The sequence below is a fragment of the Hyperolius riggenbachi genome, chromosome 5 (genome assembly GCF_040937935.1).
Source record: "Hyperolius riggenbachi isolate aHypRig1 chromosome 5, aHypRig1.pri, whole genome shotgun sequence".
Classification (NCBI taxonomy): Eukaryota; Metazoa; Chordata; class Amphibia; order Anura; family Hyperoliidae; genus Hyperolius; species Hyperolius riggenbachi.
In genome coordinates, this window is record NC_090650.1 from 206,916,516 (window position 1) to 206,941,605 (window position 25,090).

General features: G+C 45.7%; 1 protein-coding gene across 1 annotated transcript in view; it reads right to left on the reverse strand.

Annotated features, from left to right (window-relative positions):
• LOC137518578 (NFX1-type zinc finger-containing protein 1-like) overlaps window positions 1-25,090 on the reverse strand; it is a 338,789-nt gene that overhangs the window by 96,221 nt on the left and 217,478 nt on the right. Inside the window, exon 13 of the mRNA XM_068236642.1 lies at window positions 1,940-2,085. Coding sequence (XP_068092743.1) covers window positions 1,940-2,085 — 146 coding nt within the window. The remainder of the gene's footprint in view (window positions 1-1,939; window positions 2,086-25,090) is intronic.

The following is a 25,090-nucleotide window of genomic DNA, read 5'->3' on the forward strand; positions in this document are numbered from 1 at the left end:
AGTCTCCAGAGCAGGGCTTCGGACATTTTACTATAGCCCTGCTCTGCCGCTGCGGTGAACTGATACGGCGTCTATTAGATGCCGAAAGTCAGTTCACGCTGGGGGGTGCTTGGAGAATTTTAAGGGGTGCTTCAGCACCCAAAGCACACACTTCAGCACCCAAAGCACCCCCCCCCCCGTGCCGCCACTGCCCCCAGTATAGGTAGCTAGCAGTTGCCCCCAGTATAGGTAGCTAGTTGCCCCCAGTGAAGGTAGTATAGTTGCCCCAATATAGCTAGTATAGTTGCCCCCAGGATAGGCAGCATAGCTGCTGCCCCCAATGTAGGTAGTGTTGCTGCCCCCAGTGTAGTTTGTATAGTGGCCCCCGTAGTGCTGCCCTCCAGTATAGCTAGTATAGTGGCCCCCATAGTTGCCCCAGTATAGCTAGTATAGTGGCCCACAGTTTAGAAAGTATAGTTGCCTCCATTGTAGCTGGGATGGTGCCCCCCCCCCCAGTATAGGTGATATAGTGGCCCCCATAGATGCCCCCAGTGTAGCTAGTATAGTGCCCCCCCCCCCCGTTTAGCTGCCTCCAGTATAGTGGCCCCCAGCTAGTATAGTGGCCCCCAGTTTAGGTAGTAAAGTGCTCCTCCCCCCCCCCCGTGTAGCTAGAGGGAGGGGTGACAGCAGGGATAGCGGCGGGGAGGGGGAAATATCCCCCCCTCCCTCACCTGGGTCCCCCTCCTTCTGCCTCTCTTCTCCCCCAAAAAATGCGGGCAGCGGGCCGGTGGCAGCGAGCAGGCGAGCGCGGAGTATACTCACGTTACTTCCGCGTATCAGCCTGGAACGCTGCGTCGCCGTCACGTGCCTCTACTGCGCCTCCAATGATTGGAGGCGCAGAAGAGGCACGTGACGGTGACGCAGCGTTCCAGGCTGATACGCGGAAGTAACGTGAGTATACTCCGCGCTCGCCTGCTCGCTGCCCACTGCCACCCGCCCGCTGCCTGCATTTTTGGGGGGAGAAGAGAGGCAGAAGGAGGGGGACCCAGGTGAGGGAGGGGGGGATATTTCCCCCTCCCCGCCGCTATGCCTGCTGTCACCCCTCCTCCTAGCGCTGCTCTTCCCCTCCTTAGTCAGGTGTAGGGGGGTCGTGGCGACACCCCCCTGGCTGACTGGTACCCGGTGCGCCCCGCCCCCCTGCGCTCTTAGGTAGGAACGCTACTGGTCCCGCGGAACCGGTGAAAGACTTGTCCACCCTACTACTGAGACTCCTTACACTCTCCTGGGGGATTCCTGGTCTGCCAAACCTGGATGATGTGCCTATGCCTTTTTGTCAGCCACCACCAGCATAATTTAAGTAGATGGCCATATCCTATTGTATTTGTTTACTGTGTATGCACTTTGTTCTTTGTTTGCACTGCTTTAGCACTTTTATCTGCACCCGGGTTCTAGCACACACGGTGTCATTTTTTAATACAGTGTTGTGCAGATAGGTCATATCAGGATAATTATCTGAATATTTACTAATACATTGCTTACTATTACCTTCGGAGAGTGTACTGTATATGGTTTTGTTTTTAATTGTGTGTCTCAACAATTGCTATATTTTTTTGATACAATAAACTTGTAATATTTTTTGACTATACCCTGGAGTGGTGCTGTCAATGTATGGGGAGATCTTTCCTCTTTTTTGCTACTTACTGTTCCTTGCCTTACCATAGCACACTCCTAGTGGTTGAGTGCGACACAAATCTGCTTTATATAGTGATGTTTACTATATTGCCGACAAGGTGACAAGGTACCGACAAAACAGAAGCAGTCACTTCCATGCTTAGAAATTAACTCTTTCAGGCAGCAAAATAAAACAACAGCCTGGTTATTAATATGTTTTGAATACATACATGTTTATCTCATCATGTCACATGTCGTGGGTAAACTTCAAGCTGTTTTTTTTAAATACCTGTTGATGATCTCCAATCATTATGAGATGCTGGCAGCCAGAGCTGAGTGTAGTAATAATATGAGCCTCCAGAACTTCAGCTGCTTCCTCAACCATTACAATTTTTGGTTGAATATTTTGAAGTAACTTTCTGAACTGCGCTGCACCTAAAATCAATGGACACTCAATTAATATATAAAATGATAAAGTGCATGCTCAAATCAGCATGTGACTAGTATACAGCCATTATTTAAATAGCTGCAGCTAATTACAAGGGTCATCCACAAGATAACAACCGTTTTCATTTAATCAATTAAGGAAACATTCTATTTTAGACACACTGTTTCGTCGCCGCATTATTTCTTCACATCATCATCGGCTCCCTTATTTAAACATTTATCATATATTTTTACAACGTTTTCAAACCCTTTGTTGTAGTTGCTTCACACTTCTCACATATAAAGTTTGGACTTGTTTGTTTCTTGTAAACGTTGAACAAGCAGTTCAGCAAACAGTTGCTGGATTTCTGCAGTCACATGATAAGTGGTGCGAGCGAGGAGAGATATTAACCTGACAGATGCAAGTTACACTGAAAGAATACCTTGATAAAAGCAAACAGCTGTTATTCCTGAATAACCCTCATAGATGTTATTGCGTTCTGCGCTTTGCATTCTTACAAGGATTGTTTCTGTGCTCTCCAATGTGCTCTCCAATGTTTCTGCACTCTCCATTCTTACAAGGATTGTTTCTCATCATTTTACTGCTGGTTTAAAATGCCACAAAATGTATGCAGGCCACCCGTGTTCCATAATTCTGTGCCCCACACCTGATCACAACACTCCAAAGCAACTTCCCCATATGCTAAAGCAGTGGTCATCAAACTAAGGCCCGTGGGCCGAATGTGGCCCCCTGAACCTTTTTACCGGCCCCCCACACACAAAATATATTACTTAAAGTTGCAGTCAGCTACATATTTAAATATTGGTGGTCCGCATATAGAATAGCAGTGCTTGCACCACCCATCCACATGGAAGCCAGAAAGCAGTAATTCACTGCTTTCCAATTAAATTCCACATCAGGTGACCACTGCTGTCCAATTGGATTGCAGGTTGTCACCTGGATATGCTTCACTGTCTGGCCCGCAAAGACTTCTACATCATTTTATGTATTTTCCGGCCCCCCAGCAGTCTGAAGTATGTTGACCCGGCCCTCAACCCAAAATGTTTGGGGACCCCTGTGCTAAAGGCTTTCCAGATTACCTTGTCACTTTGGGTCATATCCTATTAACCTTTCTCCAGAGTTTTTCTGAGTAGATATTTGCAAACCTTATCAATAAAATACTTGTAAAGCTCCCACCAAGCAAGAAAATACACAAAATGAGATTAAGAGTACTTTTTTAGCTACTTTTTAGTACTTTTTCAATCGCTAAGTACTGAAAAATTTATCTTGCAAAGTGGCAGCCCCAGGACCACGTAACGCAGAATGGCGTCGGGTCCTGGGGGAGGGGATTGCAGGCGATCGCGCGCGCACACTGCGCGCGCATTGCTGGCATTAGGCTCCGCCCACATGCGACGTCAACCCGCCGGCCAATCAGCAGCGCCGGCGGGTTGCAACGTTTTAAACTAGCCTATAGAAAGTGTATAATACGCTTTGTTAGGTAAACAAAGCATGTTATACACGCCGCCTCCTCCCCGGTGGTCACAGCGCTCGATCGACCACCATAGAGGAAGGCAGCACTGTAAGTGACACCACACACACACTGATCCTGCCCCCTGCACACTGATCGCCCACGGCACCCATCAGACCCCCCCCTGCCCACCCCCTGACAGCACTGTTTGCACCCAATCACCCCCTGTCACTAACTGTCAACACTATCTTTTAGATCAGGTCCTAAACTGCCCCCTGGGGGCTCCTGATCACCCCCCACACCCTCAGATCCTCCCCCCGTGTACTGTATACAGCTATTCTCCCCTGTACTCACCTGTCAATCACCCATCGATCACCCCCTGTCATCACCTGTCACTGCCACCCATCAGGTTAGACCCTAACCTGCCCCTTGCGGGCATCTGATCACCCACCCACACGCTCAGATCGCCCACAGGCCCACCCTCATAACACCTACCAAGTGCATTGTTTACATCATTTCTCTCCTCTAAACACCTACTGATCACCCATCAATCACCCCCTGTCACTACCTGTCACTGCTACCCATCAGATCAGTCCCCAATCTGCCCCTTTTGGGCACCCAATCACCCGCCCACCCCCTCAGATTGCCCTGAGACCCCCTCTGATCAACTTGCCAGTGCATTGCTTGCATATATTCGACCCTGTAATTACCTTCTGATCAACTATCAGTCACCCTGTCACCCCCTGTCACTGCTACCCATCAGATTAGACCCTAATCTGCCCCTTGCGGGCACCCAATCACCCACCGGAACCCTCAGATCTCCCACAGACCCCCCCCCCCGCCAGTGCATTGCTTGCGTATATATTCTCCCCTGTAATTACCTACCGATCACCTATCAATCACCCCGTCACCACCTGTCACTGCGGGCTCCTGACCCTGCCCGTCAATCACCCCGTCACCACCTGTCACTCACCCTCCCCCCTGCCCTTAGATCTCCCTCTGATCACTCCACACTGCCCTAGATCACCCCCCTGCCATTGTGTACATCTAATCTCCTGTCTGTAACGCTTGATTGTGCTTTGATTGGCTCCAATTGTCTCAATTGCCCTGTGACTGACTTAGATTGTCCCGTGATTGTTTTTTGATTGCCTTGTGATTGGTTTTTGATTCTCCCTCGATTGTTTTTTTGATTGTCCTGTGATTGGCTTCGATTGTGCTGTGATTGGCTTCGATTGTCCCGTGATTGGCTTCGATTGTCCCGTGATTGGCTTCAATTGTCCCGTGATTGGTTTTCGATTGTCCCGTGATTGGTTATCGATTGTCTCGTGATTGGCTTCGATTGCCCCGTGATTGGCTTTGATTGCGCTGATTGGCTGTGATTGCCCTCTAATCACTCTTATTGGCTCTAATTGTGTTGTAATTGCCTTGATTGCCCTCTGATTGTCTGTGATTGTTTCTGATTGCCCCCATTGCTGTCTGATTGCCCCCTGATCCCCCCCCCCCCCCTGGTCACTATCCTAGTGGTCTAAAAACAGTGTTTTTAGTATCACTAGTGTTAACAGTTAGGCCAGTTAGCTAGGCCCCTGTGTTAGTGTCAGTTAGCGCTCAGCTCACCGCACCACAGTCACTAATTAGTCGCTGATTAGCGTCATCACTGTCACTAATCAGCATTGGTACTATATAGTATCTGTAAGTGATCATTACTGATCGCACACAGATCTATATTGGGGTCACTAGGATCCACTAAAAACGCAGTGTTTGCCGATCAGGCCTGATCGTTCGCCTGCACTTGCGTTCAGCCCGCCCCACCGCAGTGACAGAATTTTTTTTTTCAGATCACTGCAAAAAACACTGTACAATAGCTGTGGCACTGTAAAGATCAGTTTTGATTTTTTTTTTCAAAACTCAGTGACCACAGCTTTCTGCTCCGCAAGTACTCCCTTTTGCTAGGTAGGTGCTCTTTTTCCTGGGTAGTCTCAGAGGAATACCCCCTAAATTTAGCAGCCTACCATGGCAAGAAAGGGGTATTCCGATGATGAGGTTCTCAGGTACATGGCCCAGTCGGATGAGGACGATTGGGACGTCTCATCCGACGAATCTTCTGGGTCAGAGTACGAACCTGTGGACAGCAGTGGCTCGCTAACCGATAGTGATAACGAGGTTGAGGTCCCGGCTAGAGCCAGGCGTACCACACCCCATATCACTGGACCGCAGGTGGCGCAGGATCTGCCTCAAGGGCAGCAGAGTGGTGCTAGCGCTGGTCTGAGGTTTCATGGTGAGGCATACACCAGCAGCGCAGCATCTCCTGGACCTCAGTACTTCCGTAGACCCTGGTGAAGCGGTGAGCACCAGAAGGGAAGTTGAAACTGGTTTGGTGGCACGTGCATTAAGACCCGAGTCGCAGCCACCAAGAAAACGGGCCCGTACTACCCATAGTCTTCCAAAGGTGCTGGCAAATCCCAATTGGCAATCCCCTGGTTCCGCCGCACCCGTACTGCCCCCTTTCACCGCCCAGTCTGGAGTCCAGGTGGAGACAGATAATCTAGGAACGGCCCTAGACTTTTTTCATCTGTTCTTCACTGAGGATCTCTACGACTTAATTGTGGCTGAGACCAACTGTTTTGCCACACAATACATCACCGACAACCCGGATAAGTACTATGCCCAGGCTTACCGGTGGAAACCACTCCAAGTTTCCGAACCTTAAACTTTTTTTGGGCCTTCTCCTTAACATGGGTCTAGTCAAATTGAATGTATTGCGGTCTTATTGGTCTACGCGCCCAATATATCACCTGCCCATGTTCTCTGCTGTCATGTCCAGGACACGATTTGAGATGATCCTGCACTTCCTGCACTTCAATGACAACACAACCTGTCATCGAAGTGACCATCATGCTTATGACCAGCTCCACAAAATTCGGCCCCTCATAGACCACATGTCATCAAAATTTGCAGATGCTTATACCCCTGAACAGCACATCTGTGTAGACGAGTCCCTCATACATTTTACCGGGCGCCTTGGCATCAAACAGTACATCCCAAGCAAGCGCGCCCGGTATGGGGTGAAACTGTATAAGCTCTGTGAAAGGGCCACAGGCTATACTTATGGTTTTAGGGTCTATGAGGGAAAAGACTCAAAATTGGAGCCGGTCGGATGCCCTGACTACCTGGGGAGCAGTGGCAAGATTGTGTGGGACTTGGTTTTACCTTTGTTCCAGGAGGGGTACCATCTTTATGTGGACAACTTCTACACAAGTGTGGCCCTCTATCAGCATTTAAAGATAGAAGGGATCCGCTGCTGTGGCACCGTGCGGCCTAGTCGCTGGGGCTTCCCCCAACGGCTCGTTAGTACCCGGCTTGCACGGGGGGAGAGGGCTGCCTTGTGTACAGATGACCTGCTCGCGGTGAAATGGAAGGACAAGAGGGACGTTTACCTTCTGTCCACCATTCACACAGACACGACAGTCCAAATTCAACGGACAACTGAGGTCACTGAAAAAACCCTCGCCGTCCATGACTATAATGCTTACATGGGAGGGGTGGACTTCAATGACCAGATGTTAGGGCCCTATTTAGTTTCCCGCAAAACCAGATGCTGGTATAAAAAAGTGTCTGTTTATCTAATTCAATTGGGTATTTACAACAGCTTTGTTCTCTACAGTAAGGCTGGGGGAACTGGAGCGTTCCTTAAATTCCAGGAAGACATCGTTATGGAACTCCTGTATCCAGGAGGTGCCGTGGCCCAACCCCAAAATGTAGTTAGCCGGCTGCATGAAAGGCACTATGCCTTTCCCATTCCGAGTGCCCCAAATCAACGCACCCCAAGAAAACGTTGTTGTATCTGCAGCAGGGCTGGAACAAGGCGTGACACCTCTGTTTACTGTCCCATGTGTCCTGACCAGCCTGGCCTATGCCTAGGGGAGTGTTTTCAGAGGTATCATGAGCAGATACACTTTTAGAGAGTAGGGAACTCCAGACATAGCAGTAGGCACACAAGGGTCTCTGTGCTATTTCACACTGGCGTGATGCGTTAGAGAAAATTGCCTAGCGAAAGTCACACTTCGCGGTCCCCCCCTACGCCGGAAGTGCTTGACTTAACGCTAGTGAATGCCTACGTTACTGCATAGCTTCTGCGGCAATTTGGGTCGGCCCGGAAGTCATGTTAGTCTACGGCGACGCAGTTACTTACTAGGCCGAATGCGATTACTGTCGAATGCTACTCTAGCGGTATTCCCTGAAGGTCTGTTTGGGGCGATGCGGTGCGCGCGACCCACCGGATACGCCAATATGCAGTGTGAACCCAGACATCAGGTTTCCAGAGACCCTAATACACAGTGCTGCCAGAAACCTCTCCTTTCACTTGGGACAAAGTGCATAATGTACTTCGCCACATCTCTGTGCGATTTGCAATTTGCACATTGTCCCATGGGGGACGAGAGGTTTGTCCTCAGAAAGGTAAGAGAAAAAAAAAACAAAAAAAAAACAGGTAAGCAAAAAAGTTAATGTTTGGTTCCCAATGTTAATGTTTGGGTTAAAAATGTTCATTAAAGGGACTCCGAGCAGTGCATAAACTATGGAAAGATGCATATCATTTTAAAGCTCTCTTTCTCCTCTTTCCAATGATATATAAATCACCGCCCTACGCCTTTTAGTTTTCGCTATTTTCGCGATTGAAATTGCCGCGGCCACGATTTCAATCGCGAAAATAAAGAAAACTAAACGCCGTAGAGCGACGATTTAGGTGTCGCCAGAAAGAGGAGAAAGAGAGCTTTAAAATGATATCCATCTTTCCATAGTTACTTGTATTACACAGGACGACACTTTCCCCAGTGTCAGCAGCTCTATTCAGCAGAAAAAGTCGGCCTGTGTAATACAATGTAACTATGGAAAGATGGATATCATTTTAAAGCTCTCTTTCTCCTCTTTCTGGCGACACCTAAATCGTTGCCGTACGCCTTTTAGTTTTCTTTATTTTCGCGATTGAAATCGCGGCCGCGGCCATTTCAATCGCAAAAATAGAAAAAACTAAAATGCGTAGGGCAGCGGTTTATATATCATCGGAAAGAGGAGAAAGAGAGCTTTAAAATGATATGCATCTTTCCATAGTTTCTGCACTGCTCGGAGTCCCTTTAAAGTTTATAAAAGTTGATGTTAATGAAGTTATTGCTTTGCTGCTTGCTTGTTTTTTTTGTGTGTGTTTCTCTCTCTTTTTTTCCATCCTTTACCCTTCCAGGTGGACCGACCGACCGACCAACCAGCTGCAGCACTGATGGTGCATCCTGACAGAAGCATTGTGTGTCTGTCAGATTACACACAAGTCGGTGCATGCAGCGCTGCAGGACGAGATTTCTCCTCCGCAGTAAAAAAGATACGTTTGCTGAGGCATATGAGCTGAGGGGTGGTGTTGGAGCTCCTATGCTTTGGCAAGCACTTTGTATTAAAAAAGAACTCTGGCAATGATTTGTTCATCCACATCGATCGGTGTGAATGGATAAATCGGCTTTGCCAGGGCATACGAGCTGAGTGGGTGGACGTTTTTGGGTGGCAGCTCCTATGTCCTGGCAGACGCCTTCCCCTCTTTTTTTTCCACATTTTTTTGGCAGATATTTTTTCATCCACATTGATTGATTGATTGATTGATTGACTGTCATTTTTCCTTTCAGCCCAGAGTGCATTACCCGTATACCCAATATAAGGAGTATAGCAGAAACTCCTAATACTGACCATACATGTAATGATTGCAGAGACCCTAAAATGCCAGGACAGACCCCACGAATGATGCCATTTTGGAAAGAGGACACCCCAAAGTATTCCATGAGGTGCATGGTGAGTTCATAGACTATTTTATTTTTTGTCACAAGTTAGCAGAAATTGTTGTATGTTTTTTTCACAAAATGTCATTTTCCGCTCACTTATGACAAAAAATAAAATTTTCTATGAACTCACCATGCCCCTCATGGAATACCTTGGGGTGTCTTCTTTCCAAAATGGGGTCATTTGTGGGGTTTGTTCACGGTCCTGGCATGTGGGGGGGTGCTAAATTGTGAGCACCCCTGTAAAGCCTAAAGGTGCTCATTGGACTTTGGGCCCCTTTGCGCAACTAGGCTGCTAAAAAAGTGTCACACATGCGGTATTGCCATACTCAGGAGAAGTAGTATAATGTGTTTTGGGGTGTATTTTTACACATACCCATGCTGGGTGGGAGAAATAGCTCTGTAAGTGGACAATTATGTGTAAAAAAAAAATCAAAAAATTCTCATTTACAGAGCTATTTCTACCACCCAGCATGGGTGTGTGTAAAAATACACTGCAAAACAAATTATACTACTTCTCCTGAGTACGGCGATACCTCATGTGTGGCACTTTTTTGCACCCTAACTGCGCTAAGGGGCCCAAAGTCCAATGAGTACCTTTAAGATTTCACAGGTCATTTTGCGACATTTGGTTTCAAGACTACTCCTCACGGTTTAGGGCCCCTAAAATCCCAGGGCAGTATAGGATCCCCACAAGTGACCCCATTTTAGAAAGAAGACACCCCAAGGTATTCAGTTAGGAGTATGGTGAGTTCATAGAAGATTTTATTTTTTTTCACAAGTCAGCGGAAAATGACACTTTGTGAAAAAAAAAAAACAATTAAAATCAATTTCCGCTAACCTGTGACAAAAAAAAAATCTATGAACTCGCCATACTCCCAACGGAATACCTTGGGGTGTCTTCTTTCTAAAATGGGATCATTTGTGGGGTTCCTATACTGCCCTGGCATTTTAGGGGCCCTAAACCGTGAGGAGTAGTCTTGAAACCAAATGTCACGAAATGACCTGTGAAATCTTAAAGGTACTCATTGGACTTTGGGGCCCTTAGCGCAGTTAGGGTGCAAAAAAAGTGCCACACATGTGGTATCGCCGTACTCAGGAGAAGTAGTGTAATGTGTTTTGGGGTGTATTTTTACACATACCCATGCTGGGTGGGAGAAATCTCTCTGTAAATCACAATTTTTTAATTTTTTTTCACACAATTGTCCATTTACAGATATATTTCTCCCACCCAGCATGGGTATGTTTAAAAATACACCACAAAACACATTATACTACTACTCCTGAGTACGGCGATACCTCATGTGTGGCACTTTTTTGCACCCTAACTGCGCTAAGGGGCCCAAAGTCCAATGAGTACCTTTAAGATTTCACAGGTCATTTTGCGATATTTGGTTTCAAGACTACTCCTCACGGTTTAGGGCCCCTAAAATCCCAGGGCAGTATAGGAACCCCTCAAGTGACCCCATTTTAGAAAGAAGACACCCCAAGGTATTCCGTTAGGAGTATGGTGAGTTCATAGAAGATTTTATTTTTTTTGTCACAAATTAGCGGAAAATGACACTTTGTGAAAAAAAAATTAAAATCAATTTCCGCTAACTTGTGACAAAAAAATAAAATCTTCTATGAACTCACCATACTCCTAACTGAATACCTTGGGGTGTCTTCTTTCTAAAATGGGGTCACTTGTGGGGTTCCTATACTGCCCTGGGATTTTAGGGGCCCTAAACTGTGAGGAGTAGTCTTGAAACCAAATGTCGCAAAATGACCTGTGAAGTCCTAAAGGTACTCATTGGACTTTGGGCCCCTTAGCGCAGTTAGAATGCAAAAAAGTGCCACACGAGGTATCTCCGTACTCAGGAGAAGTAGTATAATTTGTTTTGCGTTGTATTTTTACACATACCCATGCTGGGTGGGAGAAATATCTCTGTAAATGGACAATTGTGTGTAAAAAAAATCAAAAAATTGTCATTTACAGAGATATTTCTCCCACCCAGCATGGGTATGTGTAAAAATACACCCCAAAACACATTATACTACTTCTCCTGAGTACGGCGATACCACATGTGTGGCACTTTTTTGCAGCCTAACTGCGCAAAGGGGCCCTAAGTCCAATGAGCACCTTTAGGCTTTACAGGGGTGCTTACAATTTAGCACCCCCCAAAATGCCAGGACATTAAACACACCCCACAAATGACCCTATTTTGGAAAGTAGAAACTTCAAGGTATTCAGAGAGGAGCATAGTGAGTCCGTGGCAGATTTCATTTTTTTTGTCGCAAGTTAGAAGAAATGGAAACTTTTTTTTTCCTTTTTTTTTGTCACAAAGTGTCATTTTCCGCTGACTTGTGACAAAAAATAAAATCTTCTATGAACTTACCATGCCTCTCAGTGAATACTTTGAGATGTCTTCTTTCCAAAATGGGGTCATTTGGGGGGTATTTATACTATCCTGGAATTTTAGCACCTCATGAAACATGACTGGTGGTTAGAAAAGGCAGAGATGCTTTAAAGAGTAACTGTCAGGCTGCAGAAGCTAATTTAAACCTCTATTCTCCTGTGTTAAACAGTTTAGAAGGAAGCCATAAAGGCATTATTGAAGATAAAAATCTCTCTTACTTTTGATGTGTTCTTATCAGAAAAGCTGTTAGACCTAAGAGGACGCAAGCCGCATACTATACTGCAAAGCATTCTGGGGCCCTCCCCTCGGCTGCTAATGAGACGTTACAGCATCTTGTAATCAGTCCAGCGCGTAGCACTGATAAATCTCAGGGCAGAGTACACTGGAGGAGTCAGCTATTGTTCCTAGCCACATGGCTCATTAATATTCACTGCACACTGTGTTATTCAGCACGAGCTTTTCTGTGATCAGGAAGCAGGCAGGACATGAGGACACATTTGACAGAAAAACATGGAACCTGCCATGAGCTGTCAGGAGCATCAATCTCTGCATATACTATATAAAAATTCTGTGAAGTACAAACGTGGACAGTGAAATGCATATGTAATGTAAGTACAGCCAATCTTTAGCTACTGATATATGTGTTTATTTTCTCTGAGACCTTATACCTAACAGCTCCTCTTTAAAATGGGAAAATTCACTTTTTGCACCATAGGTTGTAAACGCTATAACTTTTACCCAATCCAATAAATATACACTGAATGGTTTTTTTTTTATCAAAGACATGTAGCAGAATAACTTTCGCGCTCGAATGTATAGGAAATTTTACTTTATTTGAAAAATGTCAGCACAGAAAGTTGAAAAAGTCATTTTTTGGACAAAATTCATGTCTTTTTTGATGAATATAATAAAAAGTAAAAATCGCAGCAGCAATCAAATAGCACCAAAAGAAAGCTTTATTAGTGACAAGAAAAGGAGGTAAAATTCATTTAGGTGGTAGGTTGTATGACCGAGCAATAAACCGTGAAAGCTGCAGTGGTCTGAATGGAAAAAAAGGCTCTGGTCCTTAAGGGGTTTTATGACTGCAGTCCTTAAGTGGTTAAAGACTTAAAGTGATACTTTTTAATAGGGTTGCAACGGTATGAAATTCCACGGTATGATAACCGTCAAACAAAATACCACGGCATGACAGTATTATACAATTATTTGGACCCGGGACCCCCCCTTACATTAAATAATGTGCCCGCCCACCCCAGTGTGAAGTGCCCCATAACCTCTGGAACTGTAACATGGCTCACACTGCTCCTGCAAAAGTCCTGGTGGTGTTAGAGATAGGTGTTGCCAGTAATAGGTGGTCGCAGCATAGGTAGCCAGGGATAGGTGTAGCCAGTAGTAGGTGGCTGCAACATAGGATGCCAGGGATAGGTGTAGCCAGTAGTAGGTGGCCGCAGCATAGGTAGCCAGGGATAGGTGTAGCCAGTAGTAGGTGGCTGCAACATAGGTAGCCAGGGATAGGTGTAGCCAGTAGTAGGTGGCTGAAGCATAGGTAGCCAGGGATAGGTATAGCCAGTAGTAGGTGGCTGCAGCATAGGTAGCCAGGGATAGGTGTAGCCAGTAGTAGGTGGCTGCAGCATAGGTAGCCAGGGATAGGTGTAGCCAGTAGTAGGTGGCCGTAGCATAGGTAGCCAGGGATATGGTGTAGGCAGAAATAGGTGGCACTAGTGGACAGGAAAGAGTGCCGGCGATGTAATACTGCCTAAAATGTGCCCAGCTTACCAGTCCTGTTTGTAGAGCTTGGACCAGGCATTGAGTGGCAGCAGGATAACGGAGAATGGCAGCGGCATACCAGAGAACATTCAGCGCGCAATACCGAAAAGGCAGACTTCAAAGGCTGTGTTTTGATTGGCCGCGATAATCGTGACGGCGGGAGAAGAGCCCCGTTACTGAGCCAATCACTGCGCTCGCTCTTCTCATCGTGCTGCGTGTGTGCTCCAGCCGCTGGAGGGAGCAGTCTCTGCGTTCATCCGGCACCTGCGCAGTGTCAGCAAGCCTCCCGCAACCAGGAAATAGCTTCGGGAGCTTGCTTTTTCAGACAGAGTAGGGAAATGCGAAGCGGTGGTGGCGATAATGCAGAAGGCGGCAGAAAACGGCGGAAGGCAGCAGGAAAAAACGGTATTTTGTAAATGTGCATGGTATGATTACCATGCACAATGAAACCGTGGTATACCGTTATACCGGTATATCGCGGCAACCCTACTTTTTAACTGATACATTTTTATTGTTTTTACTTTTTTCTTTTGAACACAAGAACAAACGTAACTTAACAGTACATTCCATTCCAACAACAACTACATACATTAGGTTAAGGTATGGTAAAGAAGAGAAAGTAAAGGTAGGAAAAGAGAAAAGAAGGGTTCCCCATACGGAGTGCACCTGAAGAACTAGTGAGAAAAGGCATACCGGTATGTCAAAAATATGCAGCATAACATTGTATTTCAAATAGCATAAGTATAAACACAGTCAACAAGTAATTGTTTAACGTTACAGTGCATACTAGTCCAAGGGCTTGATTCACAAAAGAGTGCTAACTGTAAGCACGGCCGTTTTCGCGCGAATTTTTACATTGCACGCGATCGCGAATTTTCACGCGAAACGATAACGTTTTCGCGCGCAAACGCGAATTTTACCGCGAAATCGATACCGTTTTTGCGCGAAAATTTGCGTTTGCGCGCGAAAACGTTATCGTTTAGCGCAAAAAAATCGCGATCGCGCGCAATGCGAAAATTTGCGCGAAAACGGCCGTGCTAACAGTTAGCACTCTTTTGTGAATCAAGCCCCATGTATGCTGTAAAATAAAAACTAATGATATCAATATATTGAGTTTGAGTCCTGGATATTTTTTTTTTATATACTCTTTATTTATAGAAAGTGTGAACATAACACAATAAAGAATTGCATATATAAAAGACAATATCTATCAACAAGCAATGTAAATATACACACATGATATATATATAGGCTAACAATAGAGACACTAACATCATCCGCTGGACCAAATAAAGGATAACAAGGTGACATATGTCCTGTTGATTATCTAACCCATCAACGTTGCATAATCAAGACATTATTCACACTATATTTTTAAACCATAAACTTCCTCCCCCACCCCCCATTTCTGTGTATTCAGTCTCAACCCAGGCCCCCTCTTCCTTTATATCGCAATGATATCTCACTGGTCATTGAGAACCTCAGTAAAGTCATCTGAGTGCCTAAAGTACGTCCAATATGTCCAGGTTTTTTTGTATATCTCCTCCCTGTTTAACGCAATGTATGCAAGTTCTTCCATATACTGAATCTCGTCAATTTCCCGCACCAATTCCTCCACTCCTGTGACAGCAGATGTGTAAAAGCGTACCTGTGGTTACACCACATCTCCAACAAGTATCATCTTTGTCTGGGTAGTTTTTGTGAAGCTTATATGGGGTGAGGTACCATTGAGTGAGTATCTTATAGTTCATCTCCTGCATTCCAACCGTTCGTGAAGTCTTATGAGCAAAAATACAAATTCTGTCTTTTTGACTTGGAGAGAAGAATGACCTTAAGTCTACCTCCCAGGAGTGAAGGAATGGTAGCTCTGGTATAGCTAACAAAGCTATGATCTCATAAATTCTGGAAAAGTGTTTTGCTGTTAGGACCCTCTACTGTGCACAGGTCCTCAAAGTCAGTGTGCTGCCTTATCTGTGTAGGATTTATATTTTGTCCCATTAAATAATGTCTATATTGTAGATATTCCCACCAATTAGTATTTGCACAATTTGGTTTCTGTCTAATCTCAATTAGGGTCGTCCAGCGACCAGTGGAGCACATGTCAGAGAATTTCAACCTCCTCAAACCCTCTCTTCTACATCTGGTATGTTCCAAGCCTTCTTGTCCAATACTGGGGTTATCCGAAAGCGAGAGTAAGGGAGACAGGCTAGGTTCGAGGTGGAAAGCAGCATTAACCTTATGGAAGACTTTCAAGGTGACCTGAGGCAGAGGAGGAAGCTGCCATTCCAAACATGGCTTTTGGAGGGTCTACACTAAGTCGGTAAGGGAGTAGGATGAAAGGTTTTTTTCTAGGTCCACCTATTGTTTGTATAGGCCATGCCTATTCCAATGCAATCCTATACTGCAATCCTTTCCAACCATGAAATTTGCGGTAATTCCCAATGGTGCAAATCTGCTGTTAGCGTTGCAAGAATCCGAGGGAAATTTAATCGGAAAATAGCCTTAAAAGAGCTTGTGATATTAGTCCCTATGTAGCGTAACGATGTAGGGTTCCACTTGAAGGGGAACTTCTGTTTGATAAGTGTAACTTAATCCTCTGACAAACCTACATTAAGTGCTTCCGATTTGCCGAAGTTTATTTAAAAAAAAGACAGCCTGCCAAAGCGCTTAAACTAAACCAACAGATTAGGTAGCGATGTGATGGGTTTGGTTAAGAAAAAGAGTAGGTCATCCGCATAAACGGCAATTTTGTGGTCTGTTGACCCTACTCTTCTTAGTCCTGAAATTGAGATGTTCTTTCTAACATGGCAAAGGAAAGGCTCCAGGTCAAGAGCAAAAATGAGCGGAGAAAGAGGGCAACCCTGCCGAGCACCATTATTAATCTGCAATGGCTCTGAAAGAATTCCATTGACTTTGATTATCACCAGGGGTGTAGAATACAGGGAGTCAATACAGCGTAACATCCTGTCACCCAAATTTATTTGTTTTAGAACAGCTCTCAACCAGCTCCAGCCCACACAGTCGAAGGCCTTTTTAGCATCCGTAGATAATAGCATACAAGGTTTCCTCTCCGATTGCGAGAACTGGAGCAGGTCCAGAGCCCTAATAGTATTGTCCCTAGCCTCCCTATTGGGGATAAACCCCACTCGATCCCAATGGACTAAATGACTCATATACTCAGCTAACCTATTCGCTAACACTTTTGCGAAAATGTTCAGGTCCAAGTTTAATAAAGAAATCGGCCTATAACTTCCGCACGCTGCAGGATCTTTATTAGGTTTGGCTATGACGGTTATGTGAGATTCCAGGGTTTGCTGTGGAAACTTACTCAATTCTTCCTCCGCAGCTAGCGCGTTAAAAGTCCTACAAAGGTGAGTTGCCAATATACCCCTGAATTTTTTATAGTACTCGGCAGGGAAGCCGTCAGGCCTTGGAGCCTTTCTAGGCTTCATCTCCGCCACTACCCTCAAAATCTCCTCTTCTGAAAAAGGTTCTAGTGCTTGTCTCATTTCAGAGTTTAGTAGTATCATATCAGCTTGGCTCAGGTAGGCATTCATATCTTCTAAAGTGGGTGTCCTAAGGTTTTCACTATGAGGCTTCGTTAGGTGGTACAAATTGGGATAGAAGACTTTAAACGCGTCTGCTATAGCTTTACTTTTATGAAGTTTGGAGCCTTTTTTGTCTATTATCTGAGCCACATATGTACGCTGTTGCTTAAGCGCCCTGGCTAACAATTTTCCAGATCTGTTGCCATGCATATAGAAAAGGTGCTGGCATCTCCTAGCAGCCTGTTTAGCATTATCTTTTAATATATCATTGAGCTTATTTCTTGTGGTCTGCAATTGTATCAGCAAGTCTCCCGCAAGGCTAGATTTATGCTTATTTTTCAGGTTGCGTATCTCTTCTAGTAGCTGTTTAATCAGCTCCCCTCTCTCCCTTTTATGCCTCGCACCTAACTCAACCAGAAAGCCCCATAGTACACATTTGTGTGCTTCCCAGATGATGGAGGGAGACACACCCTGCACATTATTGTGTACAAAATAATTGCGTATTTGTTCCTTCACAGCCTCCTCCTGTAACATGGAAACATTCAGCCTCCGTGAAAAGGATTTCTCTTGCTTGGATTTGCAGTTAAGGGTTACACTTACTGGCGCATGATCCGAGTAAGAAATGATGCCTATATCTGCAGCCACATGCTCAGACAGGAGATTATGCGACAAGAGGATGTAGTCTAATCTTGTATAAACCGTTGCAAAGTAGGTATAGTCTTTCGTGTTTGGGTGTGTCACACTCCATACATCCACCAATTGCCTTTTGTGAAGTGCCCTTTTAATTCTGTTTAGCTTTGAGTATGCGAGAGAAGATCTGCCATGTGAGGTGTCTATTTGTGGATTGAATGCAACATTCAGATTCCCGCCAATGATAACGCTACCTTCCATAAAGGCCTCCAATTCTGAGAGGAATCTCAAAAGGAATTTATCCTGTTCCTCATTAGGGGCGTACACGGAGCCCAGAGTATATTTTTGATCCTTTATTAGGCACTTTACCAAGACAAATCTGCCCTATCACCTTTGGTGGCCAGTTCAGTGAAAGGAAGCAAGTCAGCAATAAGAATTGCAGTGCCCTTAGTTTTAGAGATTGGCAAGGAACTGAAATATGAGATGGGAAAATGTTTGTCTTTCAGTTTAGGGTGACTGCCTTCTCTAAAATGTGTTTCCTGTATCATGACTATATGTGCTTTTTGCTTCCACATGTCTGTTAGGAGCATTTTCCATTTCTCAGGTATATTGAGACCCTTGGAGTTAATGGATACGATCTTCATATGAGACATTTTAATACAATTCTGATATTCCCTTGCCCTAAAACCACATCCAGAGGAAATCCCCATACTCTTTTCTCAAGTAACAAAACATACAAAAAATTAAGGTATTGAAACCAAAACCACATCTTCAACATGAAGAGAACTAGAACATAAGCTTTCGCTAGAGACATATCCCTGTAATTCAGGGTATACCTACGTGGGATGTAAGATACCATGCCTCTTACGTGAGACTGGGATCTTCCCTCCCACTCACCAAATTGTAATATCAATAATGCAAGTTGCCATTTTTCACATTGCTGTCTGATAGGATCCTTTAAAGCACTCCAGAAGCCCAACTATGAGCGTATATTCCTTACTATTAAGGGGGAATCATATGGTTACGAATCTTCGGTGGATGGAGAATGATCTATCTCTCTCTAGTAGGCAAAAACTATATATGTGAAGACAAGTATAATGTACAACCCCCCCCAGAGTAAATTCTGACCACCCCTCCACATAATTTACTGGCCCGAGACCAGGAGAGCAGCCCATCTCCCCAATATTAGTGGATATGCAACCCTAGGAGAGGGGTGTGACAATCCAGCCCTGCGATCCTGTCTACAAGACGTTAAAAGACCGGTTGCTGGATCGTCAGAAGGTAGTAATGTGACAGAGCATGCCAATCCCGTCTAATCTGCTCCCGTTAGCATATGGGGAATAGTTGCAACCGATAGCAGGAAGTACGGTAAGCAGACTAACAAAGATTGGTCGCAACGCTGTCGACAATATGTAATGTGACAATCACTCGCCAATCCCGTATTACTAGGCCACTGTTGCCATGCAGGTCTCATGCACTAGAGACTTCTGGAGGCAAATTCATTGTGTGCACAGTAAACAGTTAAGATTGGTTGGAGGTGCCCATACATGTACAATCCCGATTGTATGTACAATCGGTAAGGAAGAAACAGTTATGTACAACCTAACTAGCAAAACGATAATTTATAAGCACATAATAAAACAATATGGTAGAATGACTCTTCAGAGGGCAGGTTCGTTGTAACAGCAATCAGATGACCAGAACAGGCACAAGTCTAACGATAAAATCGTTAGTTTTATTCTAAAACTACATACACACAGTATACTTTACTCACAGATAAATATACCTGTCCGGCAGAACAGATTGGGTTGATAGAAAGAGAGTAGAGATGAAAAGAAACAGAATATTTTAATGTATAGTTCAAATACCGTTATTGGTAGTCCATGCGGAAATCGAAAGTCCTTGTTGAAAGTCCAAGATAGTGATTGCCATGCGGCCAGAGGCCGTTGTAGGATATAATTCAAGTGATTTTGCCAGTGTCCAGCTGGCTGTCGGTTGATGGTAACTCGACACAGATTTTTTAGGATGAAGGACTTTGAACAGCTGGGCCCAGTGTTATTGGGGTTTTAATTCTCATGGTAGATGGGAGGGGTTATGACACGTACAAGTCCAGCCTTGTGAAATTTGAATAGGGGCAGTGCGCCATTAGACAGGGAGAGATTTTGGCCCAATTCCTGTTTTGCCAGCTTTCTTTATGCCCATAGGTCACATCGAGAAACAGAATGCATATTCACAATCAGCATAAATTTATGAATCTTCTGATACTATACATGAGGACCAGGGGTGACAAATAAAACCGTTCACTACTTCCACCCTTTGTAGTACTGGCTCTGGAAGATCCAGGTGGTTGAAAATCTCTCAGAACCAGTGTCACGCGAAGTCCAACACACTCTGCGAATTTGAAGGACCTGGTATCTTTGTAACTCCAGAAATATTACAAATACAGAAGTCTATGGATTATCATAGACATTTAAGGGTTACAGCAGGTTAGTTCTGGTTGAAGAACTCAGCTGGGGGTCTTTGAAGCTAGGACAGCAGGGCTAAGTGTCAGACTCCCTGCTGAGATCAGGGCCAAGCAGTCCCAACTCTATCCTTTTAAATTGGTTCTGTCAAGCTCATATCTGATTTCATCTGATGGATAATGCCAAACCCAGGGTTTTTTTTAAGGCCATTATGGTTCTACCAATAAGTAGAGATGGCTCAAACCTCTGATTTTCGGTTCACAAACCTCAAACTCGAACTCCGAAAAAGTTTGCGAACCTGCAAACTTTTCGAACCGCAATAGATTTCAATGGGCAGGTGAACATGAAAAACTACAAACACTGTTTCTAGCCACAAAAGTGATGGAAAAGATGTTTCAAGGGGTCTAACACCTAGAGGGGGGCATGGCGGAGTGGGATACATGCCAAAAGTCCCGGGGAAAATTACGGATTTGATGCACAGCATGGGGTATAATCCCTAAAACGCACAAATCACATTGCATTGCTAAATTGGAGGCCTAAAGTGCTTGAAAACATTTTGCATGTGTATACATGGATCAGCAGTTAGTGTAAGTAGTGTACTGCTTCACACTGACAGACAAAACTCACTGTGTAACGCACCGCAAATAGCTGTTTGTGTAGTGATGGCCGTGCTGGATTGGTGCGCACCATGGCGAGAGTGCAGGCGATGACGGTTTTCAAGCCCATATGGTCGGGCTGAGGTAGCTCAATGACAGAACAACTGTCCACAATGAAGCAATGACCTTATTATATTGGGTCAGGTGTGCCCCCCAACACACTCATATAGCCGGTCATTGCTTCATTGTGATACGCAAGCCCCTTCATTGCGGCAAGGTAACGATCACGAAGGGGAATTGACACATGTACATGCCTTTTGTTTTGTTGTTGCAGCTGCAGTGCAGCCAGAAAAAATAGGCATGTACATGCACCAGAAAATTTTTAATTATGTTTGGTACCAGCCGCTGCTAGTAGCAGCGGCCATAAAAATTCAGGAATCTACCTGGAATCCTGGACCCTGTTGGTGGTGGCGGAGAAGGCAGTCAAGTGGCCTGCAGGCAGAGATGCTGTGTGGGGACTGACTTAGTCTTGGGGCAGGCAGCAGCGGCCGGCAGGCAGAAATGCTGTGTGGGGACTGACTTAGTCTTGGGGCAGGCAGTCACATGGCATGCTGGCAGAGATGATGTGGGTGGGGACTGACTTAGTCTTCCGGCAGGCAGTAGCCCTCCGGGATTCATGCCTCATTCATTTTGATAAAGGTTAGGTACTGAACACTTTTTTGACCTTACTGCTGGTGGTATAATACAATGTGCAGTTACACAGGTGCAGTGAAAAGGTATGCACTGACTGCCACTATAATACAATTGTGCTGTCACACAGGTGCAGTGAAAAGGTATGCAGTGACTGCTGGTGGTATAATACAATGTGCAGTTACACAGGTGCAGTGAAAAGGTATGCAGTGACTGCTGCTATAATACAATTGTGCAGTCACACAGGTGCAGGGAAAAGGTATGCAGTGACTGCTGTTATAATACAATTGTGCAGTCACACAGGTGCAGGGAAAAGGTATGCACTGACTGCTGCTATAATACAACTGTGCAGTCACACAGGTGCAGGGGAAAGGTATTCAGCGACTGCTGCGATAATACAACTGTGCAGTCACACAGGTGCAGGGAAAAGGTATGCACTGACTGGTGGTGGTATTGTATAATACAAAGTGCAGTCACACAGAGGCAGTGAAAGGTATGCAATGAATGTGCTGGGCCTGGCACAGTACAGCAATTAGCAAGGGCCAGCTGCGACAGACAGGCTGTATATGCAGTGTCAAATGGCACACACACAAAAAAAAAAACACACACATCAGAAGAACATTAGCTCTCAAAAAAGCAGTTTTGGGGTGCTTTTCATCAACAAATATCATCAAGGAGCAAGCTAACAGACCTCCTAACTATCGCTTTCCCTATCTCTCCAATGGCTCTCCCTTCTCTCACTAATACAGCAGCACACAGAGTGAGAACATTGCCGACGCTGCTGCCTTTTATAAGGGGGAGGGAGGCACCAGGATGGAGTGCAGCCTGATTGGCTGCCATGTGTCTGCTGACTGTGATGTAGAGGGTCAAAGTTTAGCTCAATGATGTAGTATAGGGGGCGGGTTGAACTCGCTAAGTGTTCGCGGTTCACCGCAGACTCGAATCAGCTAAGTTTGCGCGAACAAGTTCTCCGGCGAACCGTTTGGGCCATCTCTACCAATAAGGTGGGTTTCCTGTAAAATACAAATATGTGGGTGATATTTTTTTAAATAGTCAAAGACTAAAGATCTTTTAAATTTAGAATTTAGGCCCCTAACATTCCATGATAACAAGATGGCGCCGTGTTCGGTCGCCTCGGCCACAGGGCTCTGGCCTTTTTCTTTTTTTCTCGCCTAACCCCTCGCCATGCACCCACCCGCCCTCCTAGACCCACCTGGGGAGGATGCGGGGACCTCGGGTGCGCATCGGCTGGCGGATCAGAGGTCGGACGCTTCCAGCCCACGTGTTCTGCTCCGCGGCGGTGATGGATGATGCCACGCGGCGGTGATGGCGGCGGGGACCTCGGGTGCGCATCAGCTGGCGGATCGGGAGGTCGGACGCTTCCAGCCCATGTGCTCTGCTCTGCTCCGCGGTGGGGATGGATCGCTGCGGCCGGGGGAGACGTGCAGCCAAGACATCGCTCGCTGCCCATGCTGCCTCCACGCCAACCACACTCCATCTCGGCTGCTGCCAGGGAGGCCACACGGTGGAAGAAGTCAGCTGCTCCTCCGGCACTGCTCCCGGCTGATCGGAGGCTGCCCGCCAAGGTCCAGGCCGCCGCTGTTGTACTGCCAATCAGCGGATCAGCGCTCTGGGCTGTCTGGGGCCTTGCCAGGGACCAGGTCGTGCCTATTGAGGAAAACACGGCTGTTCCTCTGACGCACAGCCGACCAAGGCCACGGGGAGCCTCAGCCATGGAGACCCAGATGCTGCACAGAGAAAAGCCTCAGCCAGGGACTGTCCACTGCCGCTGTCCCGGAATGGCAGTTCTACCTGCTGTAGGTAGGCTACCATGCAGCCACAGAGGAGATGATGCTTCCCCCCTCCCAGTGGAGCTGGCTGCTGCGTCTGGGCATCGGTGTCCTGCCACCATCCTGCCACCACCAAAGGCAAACGCCCCTGGCCTGTCCACCACTGCTGCCCAGCCGGGGTGGCCCCGGCCCCACACCCACCACTGCTGCCCACCAAAGGTGCCCCCTGGCCCCACAGGGCCCCCGCTGTGTCTGCACCCTCATTACCCAGCCGTGCAGACTTGTAATCAGGAGCGGGCAACCTGGTCCGAGTGAACTCTGCTGTCCGCCCCCATCATGATGCCTCTCGGCTTTCTCAGTTTCTTTCTCTCTACTTTCGTGGACAAATCGGTAGCACCTGTCTTGTTGGGAGCGTGTCGCTGTGTAGCGTCCAGTGCCGAAGATGGCAGCGCTCATATCAGCTCTCAGGCTGCTCCTCCAGTCCCACTCTTTTCTGTTCCTGCTATCAGTGTATGCTTTACTATGCTTGTATTACGTTAACTGTACGTGTATGCTGAAATGCTCTCTGTTTGTTTTTTATCTTTGCTTTTATTGTTTATATGTATGTACCATGCTTACCTGTATGTGATGCTGCACTCTGCTTAATTGTACGCACAAGCTGTAATGTTGTCCTATGTATGCTTGTCTCATGTCTATGTATGTGCCATGCTTAACTGTTTGCTATTTCTTGTTTCTTCACCAACGACCCTGTATGTGCCAAAACCAATTCCGGGTACAATTCACCGTTGTACTTGGCGATAATAAATTCTGATTCTGATACACAAGTCAAGCTGAATGGTATATCTACCTGTCTAGTGGTTGCCATTGTATTTGAGACTGTAATCTATAAATGCATGCACAATAATTTTTAGACATCTGTGTCCAAGAGAGAACTGTAGCAGAAAGAAAAGCAGAATAGGAAGGGTCCTTAATACCATTCCCGGAACCCTCTAAAACAATGAATAACTAAGATTCCCCTTAGTCTTTCAACACCCACCCTGGTACGTCTACTAACACGTAAAGTAGCTTAGTCCCAAAACACCCTTGTCCTCCCTCTGCTATCCGCTGAAAGGAAGCCTATTACCTAAGTCACTAGTGTGTAGTATATACACACCTGCGTGTGGGGGCGGCACTGAGCAATTAAGATTTGCTGCCCAGCAGCACCGAGTTTTAACTGGGGGTAAACTTGTCTTGAACAGGTAAAGTTAACATATCTAACCAGTAACCACACCAATTCAATTTTGTCAAGGAATCCATGTATAAACAATGACTGCTAATAATAGTAAATTAGGTTGGAGAACAGGAATGCATAATTGGTAGTATGCAATGAGTTTAACATTTTAAAGAGTAGTCCTAAAGAGGGTGTCAGTATCAGTATAGTGTACCCCTACATAGCACATCTTGTGGAACAATCATTATCAGACATGTTTCATGTCAGAGGGGAAGAGAATAGCTAACTTGAACATAAGCAATCACAGTTATTAGGATTATGAGGAATCGATATGTGACTTTTCCCTTTCAGATATCGTCTCTTAGCAAGTTTAGCTCAGGGTAGTATCTTAAGCCATCCTATAGTATGCAAGTGTTAACATGTTCCATGATAAGTTTCAATTTCCCATTAGTAGAGTGAGCAGGTTCCATTGTTCCACCATAGGGGTTATAACATAAGTAAGGCACATTTTAATATAAATAATTAGAACAATAGTGAAAACCAAGAGAGTAGGTACATCGAGATCTTCCAAGGCTGCTCTGCATCTAGCTGGGCTGCTTATGCATAATCATGTTACTTGACTACCACCTAGTGGCAGTAT